Source organism: Cupressus sempervirens, chromosome 7, assembly GCF_028749045.1.
Source record: "Cupressus sempervirens isolate cs-2001-9-10 chromosome 7, ASM2874904v1, whole genome shotgun sequence".
Classification (NCBI taxonomy): domain Eukaryota; kingdom Viridiplantae; phylum Streptophyta; class Pinopsida; order Cupressales; family Cupressaceae; genus Cupressus; species Cupressus sempervirens.
This window is the reverse complement of record NC_143124.1, coordinates 61,480,943-61,502,355: the sequence shown is the minus strand read 5'-3', so window position 1 is coordinate 61,502,355 and position 21,413 is coordinate 61,480,943. Positions and strand designations below refer to the sequence as shown.

The 21,413-nt window shown below is 37.5% G+C and overlaps 1 protein-coding gene across 1 annotated transcript; it reads left to right on the top strand.

Moving 5' to 3' along the window:
* The first annotated feature begins 11,255 nt into the window (after positions 1 to 11,255).
* Positions 11,256 to 12,320, top strand: LOC149545475 (secreted RxLR effector protein 161-like). The gene is made up of 3 exons (XM_089793774.1): positions 11,256 to 11,898; positions 12,119 to 12,192; positions 12,309 to 12,320. The coding sequence occupies exons 1-3, from the start codon at positions 11,256 to 11,258 to the stop codon at positions 12,318 to 12,320; spliced, it is 729 nt and encodes a 242-aa protein (XP_089649900.1).
* The last annotated feature ends 9,093 nt before the right edge of the window (positions 12,321 to 21,413 follow it).

Here is a 21,413-nt window from a genome sequence, read left to right as displayed (position 1 = left end):
TAGGAAAATCCTGAAACCAATCTGCGGCATCATCTACAAGAGTATCTACAAACATTCTCACCGCAGTGTCTTCATAGTGAGGATTAACTACACTACAGGCCTTATGGAAAGCACTTAGATGTTGCTTTGCTAAAACTGTGCCGTCACCATTGAATTTTGGAAAATTTTTCCTTGAAGCTCTTGGTAAATCATGATTATCTACAAGGTTCAATGGTCCTATTGCATTTGCCCATGGGACTGCCATGTTTGTTATTGCCAAATTCTGTACAGGTGTCTAAATGGAAACTGATAGGGGAAGAGCAATACCGTGTAGTAACAATGAATTGCAAGTGGTAGAAATGGGTTTTCTACCTACTGGAGGAGAGGAAGATCTGCTTCTTCTTGGTCTGAAAGGGGCTTGTGCAGGCAACTGAAATTCTTTTGGATTTTTGTCTTTAGCTTCCTTTGTTCTTGTTCTTCCTTTTCTGAATCTATCCTCCAAGATAGGAAAATTGACCTTCTTAAGTTCTTCGTACACTGGGTCAACTTTTCCCTTCTATTTTGCACTCCTGGTAAATTTGGAATCCAGGGTGCTTGTAATTATGAGAAAAACTTATAATATTTTTAAAATATTCTGAAGTTCTCCCCAGCGGAGTCGCCAAAAACTGTTGGTTAACAGTTTGTCTTCTCGTTAGATTTATAATCCCTGACTCTTTTTCACACCCAAGGTGAGAAAACAAGAAAATTTCATCAACAAATGGGTCAGCGTATATGCACAATCACCGTCCTCTGAATTAACAGGTACAACTCCCTGATTGTGTTTAATATTCAATGAATATGTCTTCTTATTGATCATCAGATTTCTTCTTTATGGATTTTAACCGAATCACCCATAGGCACGAGCAATTCAGGCAAGGATAAGATGAAGATAACCCCCAACTCTCAGTAGCATGTTAGTTATAGATTATCACATGAGTTTAATATCTAACTAATTCTACCCTATTTTATATGAAATGCAAATTCGACTTGGTGAATAGGAGCAGTCCTATATAATGAAAGGCAAATAGAATTACCGTCACTGCAATTTGCTTGACAAGAAATAGAATTCGGAGGACATCACAGTATCAAAATATAAGTGTGCTTTCTATTCTGAAAAATGCAACTAAAATAACACCGGAACAACAAACAATAATTGAGCTAAGTAAATAGAATTACTTTGCTATATCACCAGTTTGTTTTTCTTTTCCATTCCTCTCTTTTTCCAGTATATATAGAGTTTACATTACAAGATATTCGTGGAGACCAATGACCTTTCTGCTTCCCATGAATATCAAAAGGCATGAAATCGCATGGTTTTTTTTTAAAACATAAGGAAGAGTGAAGAAATTAATTCCGCTCCTTATATTTATCCATGTCATTTCTAATTTCCTCCTTTGCTCTGTTCAGCCAATCGATTTCTTCTTGAGCATAATTCAAAACAGTGAAGCCTATGGATTCAAAGATACAAAGTCAGCATGTTGTGGATCAGGATTGTTTAATGTACAAGTACAATGTGAAATGACGAATCCAACAGATTTGTATTGCAATGTCGATCCATCTAACCAGATGAATGGCAGCTTTCAAATCCAAGTCGCTGATGTCAGAAATAATTCATTTGCGAAATGTTTCAGCTGTCAAATATCTGAGGATACCCTGATCAGCATATATTTTCAGAACATCGCACTCTTCCACAGCTTGACCCTTGGTGAAGCCGTGTTCTTCCATTGCTGTCTCAAAATTCTATTTAAACTGGATTTCGTTTGCACCATGAACAGTAATTAATTCCTCGAAATGGACATCTACGGCGGCTGGGAATGAAGGAACCGCTTCCATCTCAAACAAACACGGATAAATTGACAGAAAAAGTATTGGAATATGAATAACAGCGACCACAAACTAACCCAACCTTCCTTCAGAGCAGAAACTTGTTTCATGGAATAACATACTGTCATCTTCTTTCTCTGTATAATGAGTTCCATCCCAATTCACTGATTTCGATGGATATTTGCAAGACTCGCCTGTCATTACCATTAATATTGTCCATCTGTGCGCACCACATATTATCATTAAAATTATATGGTAAACCTCCACAGCCACAACATGCCGTCAGCAGATGCTCAAACCCATATTGTGAAGCATTTGCAATGAGAGAGTACTTGATGGAGTAAATATCTACATAAAAAAAAAAATGGTAGTTTCTGGAAGATCTGACGAGAGGTGAGTGCAGGCAGATTTTAAGCAGGGCATTAAAGGTCTGAGAGGTGTTTTGTATGCTACACCGCACCAATTCTCATCCATTTTGTCAAATTCATTGATACCACATATGTCCATATCTACAAGAAACAGAGCACCACTCTCGAGAACCATCTCACAAACCATGCGATAAATGTCTCCCATGTAATAGGTCCAAGCTTATTATCAGATGATGTGAATTTTAGCTGAGAAGCCAGATAATGGCATGAACATCAACACCCAATGAGAATGAATAATTGTCTTCCATCTTTAGGGAGATTTAGCAGTTCATATCCCGTGCCAAGCATCTGGGAGGCAGTATCATTATGACTTAAAACTGTAGTATTTGATTTCTCATGAATATCTGAAATTCTGCTGAAAATATCAAAAGATTATAGTCTTTGCCAGATTCGGTGCTATGACCTACCCAACCAATGAGATTTGAAAACGTCCCACCCGGCTTAAAACAAGATGACACGTGAAGATAAAACTGGCAAAGACTTCCTATCTTATGGATAATCTAGACCTAGATACTGGACTTACTCGACCATATGATTTGACCATTGACACAACTCAAAATATAGAAAGTCTAAAACTCAGGCAACAGTATGTTAACTTTGTTAGATTATTGAACAACTTCACTTAGTGAAATGACCTATATAGTTGTTTATCTATGTTGGAAGCAATACATACAACTTCATCAACTACATCTACATTTTGATAAGATTTGTCAGGTTTCCAATATTCATGATGAATTAGTTGCAAATGTTTACTCTTTTTAAAAGATCATATGTCAATGCTTAAATGAATTTTGACAAGTTCAATATATTTTTAGTAATTTTATAATTATCTTTGACTATTTTCACAACTTCTCATTAAGTCAATAGTTAAACTTTTTTCTACAACTTTATAGCATATAAAAAACTTTCTACAAAGTAATAGTTCAAACACATCCAAGATTTTAGTATCTTTCATAATTCTTTGGCAATAATTAAGAGCATCTAAAGGGATTTTTATAATTTATAGTTAAAATGGAAATATCTTGCAATAGAAACATAGTTAATGTTTGAATGACTCGTCCTTTTGCCACAAACATTTGCCAACATCATATAATATTTTGTAAAATATAATTTTAGGGCTTACAATAGGTGACGTAAAAATTAATTCCATTTCATTTCAAAATTGTAATCATACAAACTTAACAAAACTAATATTTCATTCATGATTTTGTAAATAGTATTTGATAATACTAATATGATCTCCCTAGAGACATAGGTATGATAAGTCATATCTATTGTAAAGATTAACTTTATATTAACTCATTTTTAAGGATCTAGGTTTCTTTAAATAAGTTTTGTATATGTAAATATCAATTGTCCAGTGATATATAGTTAATGTACAATTTTATATTGCTTTGATTTAGATAGGACATTTTATTTATTTCAAATAAAGAAAACTTAATTTTTATTTAATTTTCATAAATATTATCAAATAAAATTTGAAATGAAATTATAATAATGAATAATAAATAGATTAAAAACAAAACAAAAAAAGAACTATGAATTAGTGAGATCATAAATAACAAGTCTCATTGTTAATATAAATACTCAATAATAACATTACACTAAAATTTGAACTTTCATAATAAGAACAATAGAATAATTTATCTATCACATCTTACTAATACCAATTTATTTCTTTATCATTTAACATATTTAAATTTTGTATACAAATATTTATTATAATATCTTAATATTTAAAAATAGTTTAAGTGCCTATAAAATCGTTTACGAAATCAATATAACTATGAATTAAGGAATATCACCTAGCTATCCTATTCCATCTTTATAAAAGTGACATAATTCTCCACAAAGTTACCTATAGCCTATTAATAATTGTATGTAATACATTCTTCCATTCGGAATCTTCTTCTACGGTCACTGTCCACCCCTTCCTAAATCTCGTTCCAGGACCCTTCAGAATCTCTCTAATTCGTTCCTTACGTTTGGAACACATCATACTATGGTAAGGAATTGCAATAGTAACTATGCGGGTTCCTTGCTGGACGCTATTTCTTTCTGGCTGACAACAATCATTCTCTAGAAGAACCGGATCAAGTGGACGGGGAGTTTTGCCAAAATCTTCAAAAAGCTCGGGATGGAGAGGACGGATTTTTTTTTCAAAATCGTCGAGAAGCTCCAGATCGAATGGATGGGGATTGCTACCTAAATACTGTTTTATCATCGAATTCAGTTTGAGGAAACCTTTGATGAAACTCAATTCCTCATCCAACAATGAACAGGGGTTGTTTTAGAAATTGAGAACCAGAGATGGAGTCACTGTTTACAGAATGATCCAAATGCTTTTATGAATTCAAACCCCTCAACGGCTTAGACAGGCGGGAAAATCTAGTGGCTTTCCTGCGGGAAATATGGATCTGGAGATGGATCGAATTCCGAGTCGAAATGACCAGAATTTCTGTCCATATGCTGATCCGTACGGGGATCCTCACTGGAAATGATGATCATGGTTGCGCTGGATGCAGGACTTTCACTGATGCAGTTGATTTTCTCAGTAAGTACATCGATGTCAGAAAAGAAACGAGGATTTAAAGGTGACAGATCTCCATCGGCTGCTCTTCCAGCCACCAGAAGAAATTCTGACAGCAGCCTCTGTAATTAGAAAAGGAAAAACCCGATTTTCATTTAGCAATGACTTAGGAGCTATGTAAGAAAATCGAGGCAACATAAATTTCGACGTTAACATTATTAAAAAAAATTTGCTCTCTTTTCAAAGCACAAAATAGTGTTTAAAGTCTTAGATGAGTACTTTCAACATAGAAATGCAATCCCATATTGTTGAATTGCTGCAGTATGATAATTGCATAGTTTCCAATCCATGAAGCTCATCAATGCCTTGTTTGCGGAATGGCTTGCCTAATCTGAGTCTTCCGGGCTGCAGGCATACACTATGAGTATGACCACAACTGGATCTCACTGTTTTGAGCGCTCTGCATCCTTCTATTCCGAGTTCCACCAGGTTTTTCGGCAATGTTATGTTCCGCAACTTCTCACATCTAACAACTCTAACCTTATCAAGGCGGGTTTGGCATGCAAAACATGGCAGTTCTTCAATTGCAGAACAATCCGATATGGATACTTGTTTCAGATTTGGACAATCGAATGACTGGAAACAAGTGAGCTTCCCACATTCATGAATGTCAATCTCCTCAAGGCATGTTAAACCGTTCCTCTTTCCAAATTTTGACATTGGGACAGGAAAATATTTTTGAGCTTGCCACATCCACCAATTGTTATAGTCTTTAGGTTTCTTATACTTTGAAGAGACGGCAACACTTTAAGCTCTCTCCAGTCACGAATGCTGATGCTTGGAAGCTTTCCAAGATGTGGAATTCCTGATTTTTTTGTAAGTTACTGCAATCACGCACCTCAAAAAATGTCCACTTCAAAGAATCATCGACCTTAAAATGCTTCAAAGAGTTGAGACCCACTAAACTCATTTGCCCAATCAAAGGACATTTGGAAATATCTAATACAACAAGGTTCCTAAGCTCAAATATTCCTGACATGGTTTTCAGACTAACAATTGTTAAGTATCAGTTTCTCTAGGCAGCTGAAATGCCCAACACTTAATTCACAAAGGTCTTGGCACATTGAAATATTCAATTCCAAAAGCCTATCAAGGTCAGATATTTTATTCTCCAAGCTACTTGACATTCCTGATGTACCTGAAAAATCTACCAGATAACTGTCGTGTATCTGGAGCTCCTTTGATTGGGAGGACGCCTGAGAATCAAATCAAATTTTCTTTAAACACATTCAATGGCTACAAATAAGACAGAGAGTAGCGTTGCTGAAAAGTTAATGTCCATTAAAAAAACATAATACCTGTTCATTGCTGTGCCACAGTGATTTCACCCACATATTTCGGATTATTGAACACCTCAGATTTTGAAGAGGAATCCATGAAGGAAAGCTTGGATTGTTCCTATACCCATAATACTCGAGCTAAAGCCACCACAAAAAATTAGTAGTGCAATCACTACAGTCTGATCCCCCTAGAAAGAATGTAACTCTACAATTCCTTGTATTGTCGATAAATGAATGGAAACATCTGCTTTTGGTTTCGGCGAGGATGTTTCTAAATCCCTTTGATTCCTACAATCAAAGAAGAAGCTCAGACGTGACATATTAAGCAGTTAAAACACAATCCTCTATCTAATGCATAAAATGGGAATAAAAGCAAGCATACCAGATGTTTAAGATCATGAGAACACCACAATCGACGAGGACAGCTTACCCCATTGGCCATTTCCCTTCCTAAATCCCGCAGACAGTCATGCATTCTCTATACAGATCTTGTTTCGCCCACCCAAGTCCATAATGATTCTTCTTGAACAAGACACTTGTCTTTCAGTGTTTCGAGGGCATGCCGAGCGCTACATCCTGATGCTTCCCACACTCCCATGGCAATATTTTTCAATTTTCCAACAAAGAAGCAAGAAATATCAATGAAAATTTGTTGTTCATCAGAGTCCAATGCATCAAAGATAATTTTGATTCTTTGATGGACGTCTCGTGGCAGTGCCCTCTTAACTTTGTTCAGTTCTAGCCTCTAGTAATTTTCATCTCTGCCACGAACATGGCTGCCAATAACTTTAAGAGACAAGGGTAACCCTCCACAAACATTTAGGAAGGAATTAACAAGATTCTCATAATCCTTGGCCGGATGTGGATGGCCGAATGCATGCCAACAAAAAGCTGAGTAACGAAGTGTCGCAGGGTGAGATCCCGTACGGTGAACTCCTGTACGGTGAATCCCGTACGGTAAGTCTCCATACGGCGTGTCTCCTGTACGGTGGTATGTCACCGTACGGTGGCTGGCTATTTTTAATGTTAATTTTTTATTTTTGCACATACAGGTGACACAGTAATATGTGCAGTGTACGGCATTTATGTGTACGATGATACAATGTTATTTTGTGTCATTAGGCCGGAAGCGTGGTGCCGGTGGTGTCGTGGTGTCGGAGGTGTACGGTGATGTCGTGATGCAGTGGTGTCGAAGGCATGGTGCTGAACAATACAGTGACAGACAGTACGTCAAATAGTATGGACAATACGGTGAAGTCATGAAGGCATCAGTTGGACAACCGTTTTTCCTGTAACTGTTTTTGGTATTCTGTAACGAATTTGTAGGGTGTTTTTTAATGGCTGCAAGAATTTGTTTGAACATATATTGATAAAATTAGGTTGATTAAAAAGGCAGTCTGAGCCTGTGAAAATCTATAGTGTTGTATGTAAACTTCATTTTATTGTAATACAAAAAGTTGCTTGGGTTTTGGGTGGTGGATTTTTTTTCCCGAAAGGGTTTCCCACGTTAAATTTGTGTTTTCTCTATGTCTTTTGATATGGTTTTCTGATAGTTTATTAATCTGCACATCTCTGTAAGTTTGTTTATGCTTATTTCCCTGTCATATTTGGCATTCGGAAAGCATTTCTGCACCGTTGCTTTCCTAAAAAGTGGTATCCGAGCCTGGCCAGTTGTGTTATCCTTGTTAGGTAGGGTTTAGTTTTTTGTGCCAATTTGGTTTCACTGGGAGTTTGCAAGTTTTTTGTTTGTAAATTGAGATGGCGAGTACATCAGGACGAGTGGACATTGAAAAGTTCTATGGCACAAACTTTGAGTTATGGAAACTTAAAGAAGAAGATTTGCTAGTTGATCGAGATCTATGGAGTGTCGTGTCTAGCATTAAGCCTTCAGGCATGAAACAGGAAGATTGGGAACTAATGGATCGGAAGGCCAGAGGATTAATAAGATTGAGTCTTGCAGACTTAATTTTATTGAATGTCGATGAAGAGAAAACTGCACATTCCTAGTGGAAAAAGTTAGGAGACATTTATCAGGGAAAATCTTTGGTAAACAAGATTTTCCTAAGAAAGAAATTGTACTCCTTGAAGATGGATGGTGGAACGGCTGTGGCAGATCACCTAAACTCATTTAATATGGTGATTGCACAATTAACATCTGTTGGTGTGTCCGTTGATGAAGAAGATTGATGCATTTACTATTATGCTCATTGCCTAATTCGTGGGATCATTTGGTAATGGCCATAGGAAGTACAACTACCAAGTTGAAAATGGACGAAGTAGTTGCTTCACTTCTGTCAGAGGAGATGCGAAGGAAGTCCTCTGAGGTAGCCAAAGAAGCCCCGAGTGTCAGAGGAAGATCTAAAGAAAAGAGTAAGAAAAAGGACATGAAGTTGAAGCCTCAAGAGCAATCTGCCACTCCTGGAAAGAAGTCCAAGGTGAAGTGTTGGAACTGTGGGTAGAAAGGTCATATCCGAAAGGATTGCAAGGAGGAGAAAAAGAAGAAGAAATTTACTTCCAACACTGAATCTTCTCAAAGTGATGCGGATGCCTTTGTAGCAGCCTTGGCAGTGCATGCGTCTGATGATGTATGGTTGGTGGATTCGGAAGCATCATTCCACATGACATCTCATAAAGAATGGTTCTCAAAATATGAATCGTATAATGGTGGAAAGGTATTCTTGCTGAGCGATTCCACTCTGGAAATTGTTGGCAGAGGAAGAGTCAGAATTCAGTTTCCTGATGGCAGAATAAAGGGAATTGATGGAGTGCTTCACATACCTGGTTTGGCTCAAAACCTACTATCTGTAAGCAAGCTGAATGATGTTGGAGTTCAGGTAAAATTTTTCCATGGTAGTTGTAAGATGACTAGGGATTCTATTGTTTTAGCTAAGGGTGAATGCATTGGAACACTATATAAGTTAGATGCCAAACCGGTGTGCTGTAATAGTATCTCTGTAAAGTCTAGTAGAAGTAGTGACATAACCCGTGGTGCAAATGCTATGGAAGTGAAACTTCCTACAGAGAAAAAAATGCTTTGGCATCATAGGCTTGGCCATATTGGCGAGAAAGGTTTAAAAACCTTGAAGAATAAAAATTTGTTTGAGGGGTTGGTTGATTGTAACCTTGAATTTGATTTTTGCGAACATTGCATCTATGAAAAAAAAAATCGTGTTCAGTTTTATTCTAGTTCTCAAAAATCTTCTGGTTTGTTGGACTATATTCATTTTGATGTGTTTGGTCCTGTGGATGTTCCTTCTCCGTCTAATTCAAGATACTATGTATTGTTTATTGATGATTATTCAAGAAGAACTTTTGTTTATTTTTTGAAGAAAAAATCAGAAATGTTCAGTCAGTTTAAGGAATTTAAAAGTCTTGTTGAAAATCAGACTGGAAAAAAGATTAAATGCCTAAGGACAGATAACGGTGGAGAATTTTGCAATGCAGATTTTGACAATTTTTGTATAGATCATGGCATCAAGAGGCATAAGATGATGCCTTATACTCCGCAACAAAATGGAGTAGCGGAAAGGATGAATCGATCGTTGATGGAGAGAGCAAGAAGCATGTTGGGAGGTGCTGGTCTAGAACCAAAGTTTTGGGCTAAAGTAGTGGTAACAACGTGTTACTTGTTGAACCGTTCTCTTACAGCAGTGCTAATTGATAAGACGCCTATGGAAGCATGGTCTAGTAAGAAGCCCTCAATAAGACATTTGCATGTTTTTGGCTGAGGCATACGCTCATGTACCTGAAGTGAGTAGGGCGAAGTCTGATAACAAAGCTATGAAGTGTATCTTTATGGGGTATGGTATTGGTGTGAAGGGATACGAATTGTGGAACCCTCTCACTGAAAAGGTCTTGTATAGCAGGAGTGTTATCTTTCGAGAAATGAAACCTAACTCACTTGACCAGCAAGAGAAAACCAAGAAGAGAAAGGAAGCAGTTCAATTCCCTTTAGCCTCCAGACAGGAGGTATTTCAGACTCCAAATGAAGCTGAGAATGAGAATCTAGAAATACCTGAGAATGAGAACGAGGAGAACTCGAGCAATCATACAACTGAAGAAGAAACTGATCTTTAACCTCATGATGAACCTCAAGAAGTTTTACAACAAGAAGTGAGGAGATCTACTCGGGCAAGGCAACAACCTGATAGGTACGGTTATTCACCAGAAAGATTTAGTTATTCTATGTTGAATGTTAATTGTGCCTATGCAAAGCTTACGAATGTCGATGAGCCTAGGACTGTCAAAGAAGCAATTAATATGCCAAATTCAGATTCCTAGTTGTCAGCCATGAATGATGAAATGAAATCTTTGGAAAAGAAAAAAACCTAGGATCTAGTACCTTTGCCTGACGGGAGGAAACCCATAGGATGTAAATGGGTATTTAAGAAGAAGTACGGTCTAGACGGAAGGATTGACAAGTATAAAGCAAGATTGGTTGCGAAGGGATATTCTCAAAAAGAAGGGGTTGATTATGGAGAAATATTTTGTCTTGTAGCTAAGCTAACATCTATCAGATTTCTGTTGTCACTTGCAGTAGTGCATGACTTTGAAATTGAGCAGATGGATGTGACAACGACATTTCTTCATGGTGATCTTGAAGAAGAGATATACATGTCCCAACCGGAGTACTATGTAGAAAAAGGTAAAGAGCATTTGGTATGTAAACTAAAAAAGTCTTTGTATGGTTTGAAACAGTCACCCAGAATGTGGTACCAAAAATATGATGCATACGTTTTGTCTTTGGGTTTTACGAGATCTAAATCAAATCATTGGGTATATTATAAAGCTGAAGGTGACCAGATACTTATTATTGCTCTATATGTGGATGATATGTTATTTATAGGCAATAGTAAGGAAATGATTTCGAAATTAAAATCTTAATTATCCCTGAAGTTTGAAATGAAAAATTTAGGGTCAGCAAAATTTATTTTGGGGATGGAAATCATAAGGGACCGAGTAGGCAGAAATCTTTGGCTCAGCCAAAGAAAATATATTACCAATGTTCTAGAGTGGTTTAATATGACTGACTACAAGCAATAGATAGTTCCAGTGTTACATGGAACAAAGTTGTCGGTCAATGACAGTCCAAAAACTCCTGATGAGATTAAAGAGATGAAGCGGGTACCTTATGCAAGTGTTGTTGGAAGCCTTATGTATGCAATGGTCAATACAAGACTAGACATTGCACAAGTAGTGGGAGTATTAAGTCGGTTTATGGCGAATCTGGGCAAGTCACATTGGGATGCTCTGAAAAGAGTTTTGCAATATTTGAAGGGTACATCACAATATGTGTTATCCTATCAAGGTAATTCATTGGGATCTAACAGGTCACTTAGCATTCAAGGTTATGTTGATGCGGATTGGGCCAGAGACGTTGACAAGAGAAGATCCACCAGTGGATATGTATTCATGGCGAATGGTGGTACTATCAGTTGGATGAGCAAACAAAAAAGTGTAACTGCATTGTCGACAACTGAGGCAAAGTACATGGCATCTACTCGTGCATGTCAAGAGGCAGTTTGGCTTAAGTGTTTGTGTTTGGATATTGGCTATGATGCAGGAAGAGTTATAGTTTTTTGTGACAGTCAAAGTGCAATATGTTTGGCAAAAAATTTGACTTTCCATGCTAGAACAAAGCATATTGGTGTACAATACCACTTTGTACATGACATGGTCGAAGATGGAAAGGTAAATCTTGAAAAGGTTAATACTCAGGAGAATGTTGCAGATGCATTGACAAAGCCAGTGAACACAAGTAAGTTCAAATGGTGCACAAACTTTATGGGGCTTAATACCCCTAACTCTTGTTAGCAGTACTCACAGAGTGATTCAGCACTTCGTCAAGTGGGAGATTGTTGAGTGACGAAGTGTCATACAATGAGATCCCATATTTTGCACGTACGGGGTGACACAGTAATATGTGCAGTGTACGACATTTATGTGTACGATGATACAATGTTATTTTGTGTCATGAGGCTGGAAGCGTGGTGCCGGTGGTGTTGTGGTGTCGGAGGTGTACGGTGATGTCGTGATGCAGTGGTGCCGAATAGTACAGTGACAGACAGTACGTCGGATAGTATGGACAATACGGTGAAGTCATGAAGGCATCAGTTGGCAAACCAGTTTCCCTGTAACTATTTTTGGTATTCTGTAACAAATTTGCAGGGTGTTTTTTAATCGCTGCAAGAATTCATTTGAATATATATTGATAAAATCAGGTTGATTAAAAAGGCAGTCTAAGCCTATGAAAATCTAGAGTGTTGTATGTAAACTTTGTTTTACTATAATACAAAAAGTTGCTCGGGTTTTGGGTGGTGGGTTTTTCTTCCCAAAAGGGTTTCCCACGTTAAATCTGTGTTTTCTCTGTGTCTTTTGATATGGTTTTCTGATAGTTTATTAATCTGCACATCTTTGTAAGTTTGTTTATGCTTATTTTCCTGTCATATTTGGCATTCGGAAAGCGTTTCCGCACCGTTGCTTTCCTAACACAAAATAGCTCTCTAGCATCACTTCTGTCCATTCCCTTCAAATTGTAGGCAGTAGTAATTCTTGCGTTTATAAGCACACCTACATCACGGGTTGTAATAATTACCAGGCTGCAACCTTCCTTGAGTATATTCTGATCTGGCTTTTTCAGCATATCCATAATCAGTAGAGCATCTAACTGTTGCACTTTATCAACATCATCTAGAACAATTAGGAAACTAAGTGGTTGGCTCCTTCTTATGCAGTGCTCAATGTGACTTGTTCCTTCCTCTCTACAAGGAAAGTTTAGATTGTCTTGGTGGTCGAGATCTTTAACAAGTTTCGTTTGTAAAGAAGGAAAAGTCTTGTTGGCATAGGCTTCCCTCACGTCAAAAAGAAAACAGGCTTGAGTATATTTTGACCGTTTTCTGTTGAACAACTCTTTGCCTAGAGTTGCTTTCCCCAGTCCGCTCATTCCAAAAATGCCCACGATCTGAACCTTGTCTTTGCCGATTTCATGCATCGGAACATTCCTTTCAAATTCATCCACAAGCTCATCAAGACACTGCCTTTCAAAATCTTTGACAAGCTTGTGAAGTCCTACTGGGTATTTGACAACATATAGGGATGTTGTTCTTTGAACTTCTTTTTGGACAGCTGACACTATATTCTAGCAGTCACTGATACTTAACAAAAGAAAAGGGGATCTTAATAACAATTAAGATAGGCTGCTAAAATCTAGAAATTTCATTAATGAAAAATTAAAAGAAACATGGAGAACTTACTACAAGTTGTGGCTGATTTCGTGTCCGGTTATAAATGAAACAGACTGTAGGGCATCGTTCCACTCATTAAGCTTCTCCATGTACCGCTTCTTCCCTTCATATTTCGTAAACGCTTCAGCATACACTCCGCTCTCTATGTAGCGAAGATCAGAAGGCTTCACTCCATAAAACACTGGAATAATCTTAGCTCTACTCTGCAACATGAGAACCAGCTCAGCCAAACACTATGGGGACTCTACGTATCCTTTGGAGAAGATAGCTATGTGTGCCGAGGCAGAGTAAATGGTGTTATCGATCGTTGAAGGAAATGAGTCACCGAGTTTTTTCTCTTCCGAATCAATAAATACACATATTCCCAATTCTGTAAGATGATTGTAAAGCTGCAGAACCAGAGTTTGTTTGACATCATGGCCCCTATGGTTGATGAAAACATCAAACAATCTTGAAGACTCCTCTACTTTTCTCCGTTTGCGTGGAGGCTCAACGCCAGAGAATGCATCGTGTTCTTCATATTTTGGGTGAGATAAGGATGATGATGCCATTGGATTGTTGGCGCAGGAGAGGGAAGATAGCAATATTTACGAAGCATAAATAGAGAGAACTGTATAAAGTTGTTAGTAGAAAATAGGGGAAAGTGGTCCTTCTTGGAAATGGCCAATGAAAAACCAAAATGCATAGAAGATAGGCCGGCAGTGACAAGGACTATACCAAAAAAAATAAGATATATTCAATTTTTTTATATAATCGATGAAATAATTGTGCCAGACATTGTCTCATAGCCATTGATGCGTCCATTCCAGCTGGGCTCGAAATCCTATTCTCACCTTCCTCACAAGTACACGCATGACCTAGTTATCTTAAACAAGCATCAAAATAAAAAATGATTCGTCATTTGACAACAAGGGGAATGAGCGATTCCAAATCAACTTGCAGTTATTCTGTGTCATTCCCATGTCATTGGGGATAAATTAAAAGAAACAATTGCCTATTGCACTCATCAGGACTATTCTACATATCTTGATGAAATATTGTCCCATGGAGAGTATTCTATGCACAACGTGTTAGTTTTGTTAGTTTTGGACAGCTGTTTGTCCATTTGTTATTATTTAGCAAGTAATTGTTTTGCTAACTAATTGGTTAGATTAGAAACAAATATTTGTTAATTAATTGACCACTTTTGGAAACAACTAGAAACTGACTTGGTTAAGGTTGTTAAGTTGTTTTAATCTCAACCGTCGATTGTAAATCAATCTCGGCCATTGGTTTACCAACAGGAGTAATATAAAAGGAGGTCAGGGGGGCATTTGGAGAACATGAAGTTTGGAGAAACGTTTGCAGTGTTAGCAAACAGTCTTGTAGTGTTAGCAAGGGCGCAGTGTTAGCGTGGGAATAGCAGTGGGGAATATCAGCAGGATAAATTAGGAGGTTCTCGGAATTCTACAAGTAAGAGGCAAGGAATTTTGTATCTCTTGATTTGCTGAAGTTTAATATAATTTCTCATCTATAGAACTGGTTTTCCCTTAGGGGTTTTTCCAGGGACTATTTGTCCGAAAATATTGTGTTCATTGTGTTGCGCATTTCTTTCCATATTTTATAAGTGAAGTTGCAATTGTGTTATTTTTCGATATTAGCTGAGAATTTATTTTCAGCAGTTTAATAATCGTTTATGATAGGAGATTAATAATCAGTGATTGCAATAGTTAAATTTTTCACATGGTATTAGAGAATTGTTAAGGGTAGAAGAGTTTTGCCCTAGGAAAGAAATTTTGATCTCTTTAGATTTATTATTGTTTTAAACCCTTGAGATGGCTTCAACTAGTTTGAGAGATCAGGATAGATTGGATGGTGCCTCAAATTTTGGTGTTTGGAATGTCAGAATTTCTTTATTGTTGGAAGAGAATGGTATTAAGGATTATGCTACTAGTGTTGTACCTATACCAATGGATGCAACATAGCTTGCAACATATAGGAAGGACAATGCCAAAGAGAGGAGGATTATCCTTGATGGTGTCAAGGATCATATTGTTCCACATATCGCAGAGCTAGATACAACGAAGAAGATTTGGGATGCCATTCTGAATCTATACCAGAATGCTACCAGCAATAGGAAGTTGATTCTCAAAGAGAAGCTAAAGAATACTTGAATGAATTAGGGAGAAGACGTCACAAGTTACCTTACCAGGCTCAGACTTGTCAACAACGAGTTAGCAGTTGTTGGAGATAGTCCTAGTGATGATGAGCTAGAGAGAATAGCCATAAATGGGTTTACTAAACAATGGAGTGTCTTTGTTCAAGTTGTCAGTGGATAAGATACTTTACCGAGTTGGGATCGACTATGGACTGATTTCACTCAAGAGGAGTTTAGACCAAGTCTTGTCAATGGGGCCAACAAGAGTCAGAAAAATGAGGTGGAACAAGAGAACGTTGCCCTAGCGGGTAAAAGGAAAGCAAAGAAGGGATCTAGCAAAAGATCGAATTCACAAAGTGAAAAGGAGAAGAATGACCTTTCTAAGGTCAAGTGCTTTGGATGTCACAAGTTTGGCCACTATGTAAGTGATTGCCCAGAGAGGAAGAAGGGTAAGAAGCAGGTGGCAGTTTCAGCAAGTATGGAAGAACTCTCTAGTAGAATGGAAGATGAGTTTGCACTCATAGCTTGTATGGTTAGCTCAACCTCATAGTATGTTTGGTATATAGATAGTGGGGCATCATTTCATATGACAGGAGTTAGAGAGTACTTCTCCAGTTACAAGGAGGAGGACACCAACATCTAGATTTCTATGGGAAACTTGTCCAAACTCAACCCTGTTGGGAAAGGGACTGTTCAGTTTCAGAGGGAGAATGGAAAGATAATTCCACTTCATGATGTGTTATATGTGCCAGGCTTAGGTATGAATTTGATTTCTGTATCTGTTCTTCAAGATAGGGGGTATAATGTACTCTTTAGAGGGACAAATGTGTTGATTAAGCACAAGGATTGGAAATCGCCCATAACTATTGGAGTTAGGAGTGGTCGCCTTTATAGATTGTAGTTTGATACTCCTAAGGCACTTATGAGCAACAGTAATCCTAGAGATCTTGGAGAGCTATGGCATAGGAGGATGGGCCATATTCATCATGGAGCACTTAGATTGCTTCGTGAGATGGTGACAGGTGTTCCAGAGGTGAGCACAAAGCATGACGATGTATGTAAGGGATGTGTGTTGGGGAAGTTTGCGAAAGCATCTTTTCCAAGGAGTGACACCAGATCTAAGGGTGTTCTTGATCTAGTACATTCAGATGTTTGTGGACCGATGTCGACGAAATCTCTCAGAGGATATGAGTACTATGTTACTTTTATTGATGATTTCTCTAGAAAGACCTGGATATACTTCTTGAGGACTAAGGATGAGGTTTTTAGTCGATTCTAAGAGTTCAAGGCTCTTGTGGAGAATTTGAAAGGAAAAAAGATAAAGGTTCTTCGGTCAGATAATGGAGGCGAGTACAAAGGAAATGTCTTCCACGAGTTTTGTACCAGAGAAGGAATCAAGAGAGAATGGACTGTTTCTTACAATCCACAGCAAAATGGAGTTGTTGAGAGGAAGAACCATTCTATATCGGAGGCAGCAAGAGCTATGCTACATGACCAGGACATGCCCTGTTACTTATGGGCAGAGGCGTGTAATACAACATTCTACATTCAAAATAGAGTTCCACACAAGGTGCTAGGGAAGATGACACCAGAGGAGGCTTTCACAAGGAAGAAGCCAGATGTTAGTCACTTCAAGATATTCAGGAGTTTGGCATATTGCCATATTCTTGGAGATACACGTACAAAGTTAGATCAGAGTACAGAGAGGGGGTACTTTGTTGGGTACAGTGAGACCTCAAAGGCATATAGGATTTTCATTCCAAGGACTAAAAGAATAATTGTCAGATGTGATGTGAAGTTCATGGAGGAAAAGGCATTCAGGAGATCCAGAGATTTGCCAGTAGATGATCAGAGTGAGCAGCCAACATAAGCTCCAAGACCAAGTCAAGAGCAACAAAGCTCAAGTACAGTTACTAGTACGAGTGTAGACTCAGTTAGTGAAGATTTACGGAGTATGGAGCAACAGGTGCAATAGGAAATGCATCTAGAAGACTTAGAGGTTGGCATTTCATCCTCTACAGTTGGCAGCGGGAACTATGTGGTTCCAGATATACAAAGGAATACTCAAGAGTTTGTGGGAGCTCCTAGGAAGAGTACTAGACAGTGAAGACAACCAGCCAAGTTCAATGACTATGTGGCATTAGTTAGTCAGTTGGTAGATAGTGAGCTTTCTAGCTATTATGAAGCTACAGAACATCAAGTATGGTGAGATGCTATGGTTGAGGAATATTCTTCAATAATGCAGAATGATGTGTGGGAGGTAGTACCTAGACCAACAGATAGGGCTGTAGTTGGATCATGCTAGATCTACAAGATAAAGCACGGTGCAGATGGTAGCATCGAGAAATACAAGGAAAGGTTCATGGAAAAGGGGTTCTCTCAGAAGGAGGGAATAGACTATGATGAGACATTTGCTCCTGTTGCCAGGTATACTTCTATACGAGCTGTAATCTCACTTGCAGCACAGATGGGATGGCAAATCCATCAAATGGATGTCAAGAAAGCATTCCTTAATGGTGAGTTGAAGGAGGAGGTATACATAGAACAACCAGAAGGCTTTGTAGCACACAACAAAGAGACCCACATGTGCAGATTGAAGAAAGCATTGTACAGACTCAAGCAGGCTCCTAGAGCATGGTATGAGTGCATTGATACATACTTGCAGAAAATGGGCTTTGTAAAGAGTGAAGCAGATGCTAACCTCTACTACTTGATGGTTGGGGGTGAGATTCTCATTCTTGTTCTTTATGTGGACAACCTATTTCTTACAGGTTCATGAGGGGTCATAGTGGATTGCAAGAAGAACCTTTTAGAAGAGTTTGAGATGAAGGATTTAGGACTCATGCACTACTTTCTAGGCATGGAAGTGTGGCAGACAGATGGGGAGATTTTCCTTGGTGAAGGGAAATATTGCATTGAAATCTTGAAGAAATTTGGGATGGAGGATTGCAAAGCCATGTCTACACCCATGATTATGAATTGGAGGAAGGTAGATACATCTAAGGAGAAGGATGTAGATCCCACTTTATATAGACAGTTGATTAGTTCGCTTATGTATTTGGTCAACACTAGGCCAGATATAGCATTTGCAGTTAAATCTCTTAGTCAGTTCATGGTTGAACCAAAGAGAATGCATTGGATAGCGGCTAAGCATGTGCTACATTACATGCATGGTACAGTCAAGTATGGGATCAAATATGTTCGAGGTGAAGGTATCAAGTTGATAGGCTATACTGACGCAGATTGGGCAGGAAGTACAACAGACAAAAGGAGCACTTCAGGGTGTTGTTTCAGCTTGGGATCAGGAGTTGTATCTTGGTTTAGCAGGAAGCAGAAGTCTGTGGCTCTAAGTTCAATAGAAGCATAATACATAGCAGCTAGCATGGTGACATGTGAAGCTATATGGCTTCGGAAGTTGTTAGTAGCCTTGTTTGGTCAGAAGGTTGAGACTACTATGATACATTGTGACAATCAGAGTTGCATCATGTTCTCTAAGAATCCAATGTTTCATGATAGGTCTAAACATATAGATATCATATATAACTTCATCAAAGATTGTGTACAAAGGGGAGTTTTTCAGCTAAAGTACATACCTACAGAGGAGTAGGCAGCAGACATTCTGACTAAGCCATTGGAGAAGGCAAAATTTATCTTCTTCAAAGATAAGTTAGGTGTCCTGCAGAACAACTTCCTCGCTAAGAGGGAGTGTTAGTTTTGTTAGCTTTGGACAGCTATTTGTCCATTTGTTAGTATTTAGCAAGTAATTGTTTTTCTAACTAATTGGATAGATTAGAAACAAATATTTGTTAATTAATCGACCACTTTTGGAAACAACTAGAAATCGACTTGGTTAGGGTTGTTAAGTTGTTTTAATCTCAACCGTTGATTGTAAATCAATCTCAACTGTTGGTTTACCAATAGGAGTAGTATAAAAGGAGATCAAGGGGGCATTTGGAGAACATGAAGTTTAGAGAAATGTTTGTAGTGTTAGCAAATAGTCTTGCAGTGTTAGCAAGGGCGCAGCGTTAGCGTGGGAATAGCAGTTGAGAATATCAGCGGGATAAATTAGGAGGTTGTCATAATTCTTCTAGTAAGAGGCAAGGAATTTTGTATCTCTTGATTTGCTGAAGTTTAATATAATTTCTCATCTATAGAACTAGTTTTCCCTTAGGGGTTTTTCCAGGGACAATTTGTCCGAAAATATTGTGTTCATTGTGTTGCGCATTTCTTTCCATATTTTATAAGTGAAGTTGCAATTGTGTTATTTTTTGATATTAGCTAAGAATTTATTTTCAGCAGTTTAATAATCATTTATGATAAGAGATTAATAATCAGTGATTGCAATAGTTAAATTTTTCACACAACATCACAACACGAATGCAAGTTGAAAGACGAGAATAGAGAAAAGATGCTTTTAGGCATGCCAAAACTCATCCTGCACCCCCTAAAGTGGAGGTATACCAACCTCAAGTAATACTAATTATATTTTAATACTATTACATTCAAATAAAAGCTTAAGCAAATGATCATTTTCCCCACTTCCTTAAAACTATTAAAGAAATCAGTGACGCTATCAATTGGGCTTAATCTCTAGATGTTCGTCAAACTTCTTAATTTTAGACATTATCTCAATAAACCAGGGTTTTGTAAATACGATAGGTCCCATATTTTGAACTGTCTCTGGGATAAATAAACCCAAAAAATTGTTAGATTTTCTCCCAAGTTCTGCATCTAAATTATATGAATACCAACCTTTGAGTTCAACATTTTGAGATTTAGCAGTGCTACACACAAGTATTTTAAGACATTTTTCCAAAGATGAAATTAAAATTTTGTGTTAAATATTTACTTCTAATTTTAATTATTATAAGTAAAAGTATAAAATATTATAATTATTTTAAATGAAAATATAATATAAAATGTTCATGCAATTTAATTTTCATTTGGGTGGGGTTGAGAGAGGTGGGAAGCACATGAAAAGTTTTGGAGGAAAAATAGGAAATTTTAGGATAGCTTTTCTAGGATATTTGTAGAGTGGGTTATCTTTTCCATTGAAACTACTTATAAAGGAGATTTTACCAATTTTCCCTTTTGAAATTTATGAATGGAAGCGCTCAGAAAGTAGGAGCTAAGGTAAAATGTTACACTTGCAAGCACCCCATTTCTTCTTGGGGAAGAGGGTTTGTAAAGAGATTTAGGGAGGATTGCATAGAAAGGGGATTTTATTTGAAGTAGGAGATTGATTTATAAAGCATTTTTGTGCAGAATAAAGGACGAGTTGAGATTCTCATTGGGCAGGCGGTGAATTTGTGTACTATCAAAGCTAACAGGGAAGCTCTCAAATAATTTATTAGTATTCTTGTTTGAGTGGGATGGTTTGAGGTAAATATATTTTTGCATTTTTTGTATATATATTCTTACATTTAGTATTAAATATTTCATTTCCATTTGAAATTTTGATTATCGAGACCTTTTTGGTTTGGGAACTTTGATTTACCCTTCGATTTGTTTACTAGGGCATTGATATCTTATGATTTTTTCCTATTAAAACTATTGCAATCAATATTGGTTTTTTTTTTGTTTGTGGCTTATGTGTAAATGGGTTTTGGTGTTACTTGTTGTTCAATTACAATGGGTTTACATTTCAACAACTAGGGTATTACTATTTTTTTGTTAAAATATAGGTATGTTTTAATTTTCCTACTTATCAACATAAGGGGTTTCTAGTTTAGAGTCAAATCTATGTAGATATGTGAGTGATTCCCCTCACATCCTCTTATATATGAAATAAACTAAAGTGTTGGGACCAAAGCGACTAGATCGACCCTAGAATCAACCTACATGCACATGTTGTTGGGGGAATTAATAGGAAGAATAGAACCCCCTTGCCTT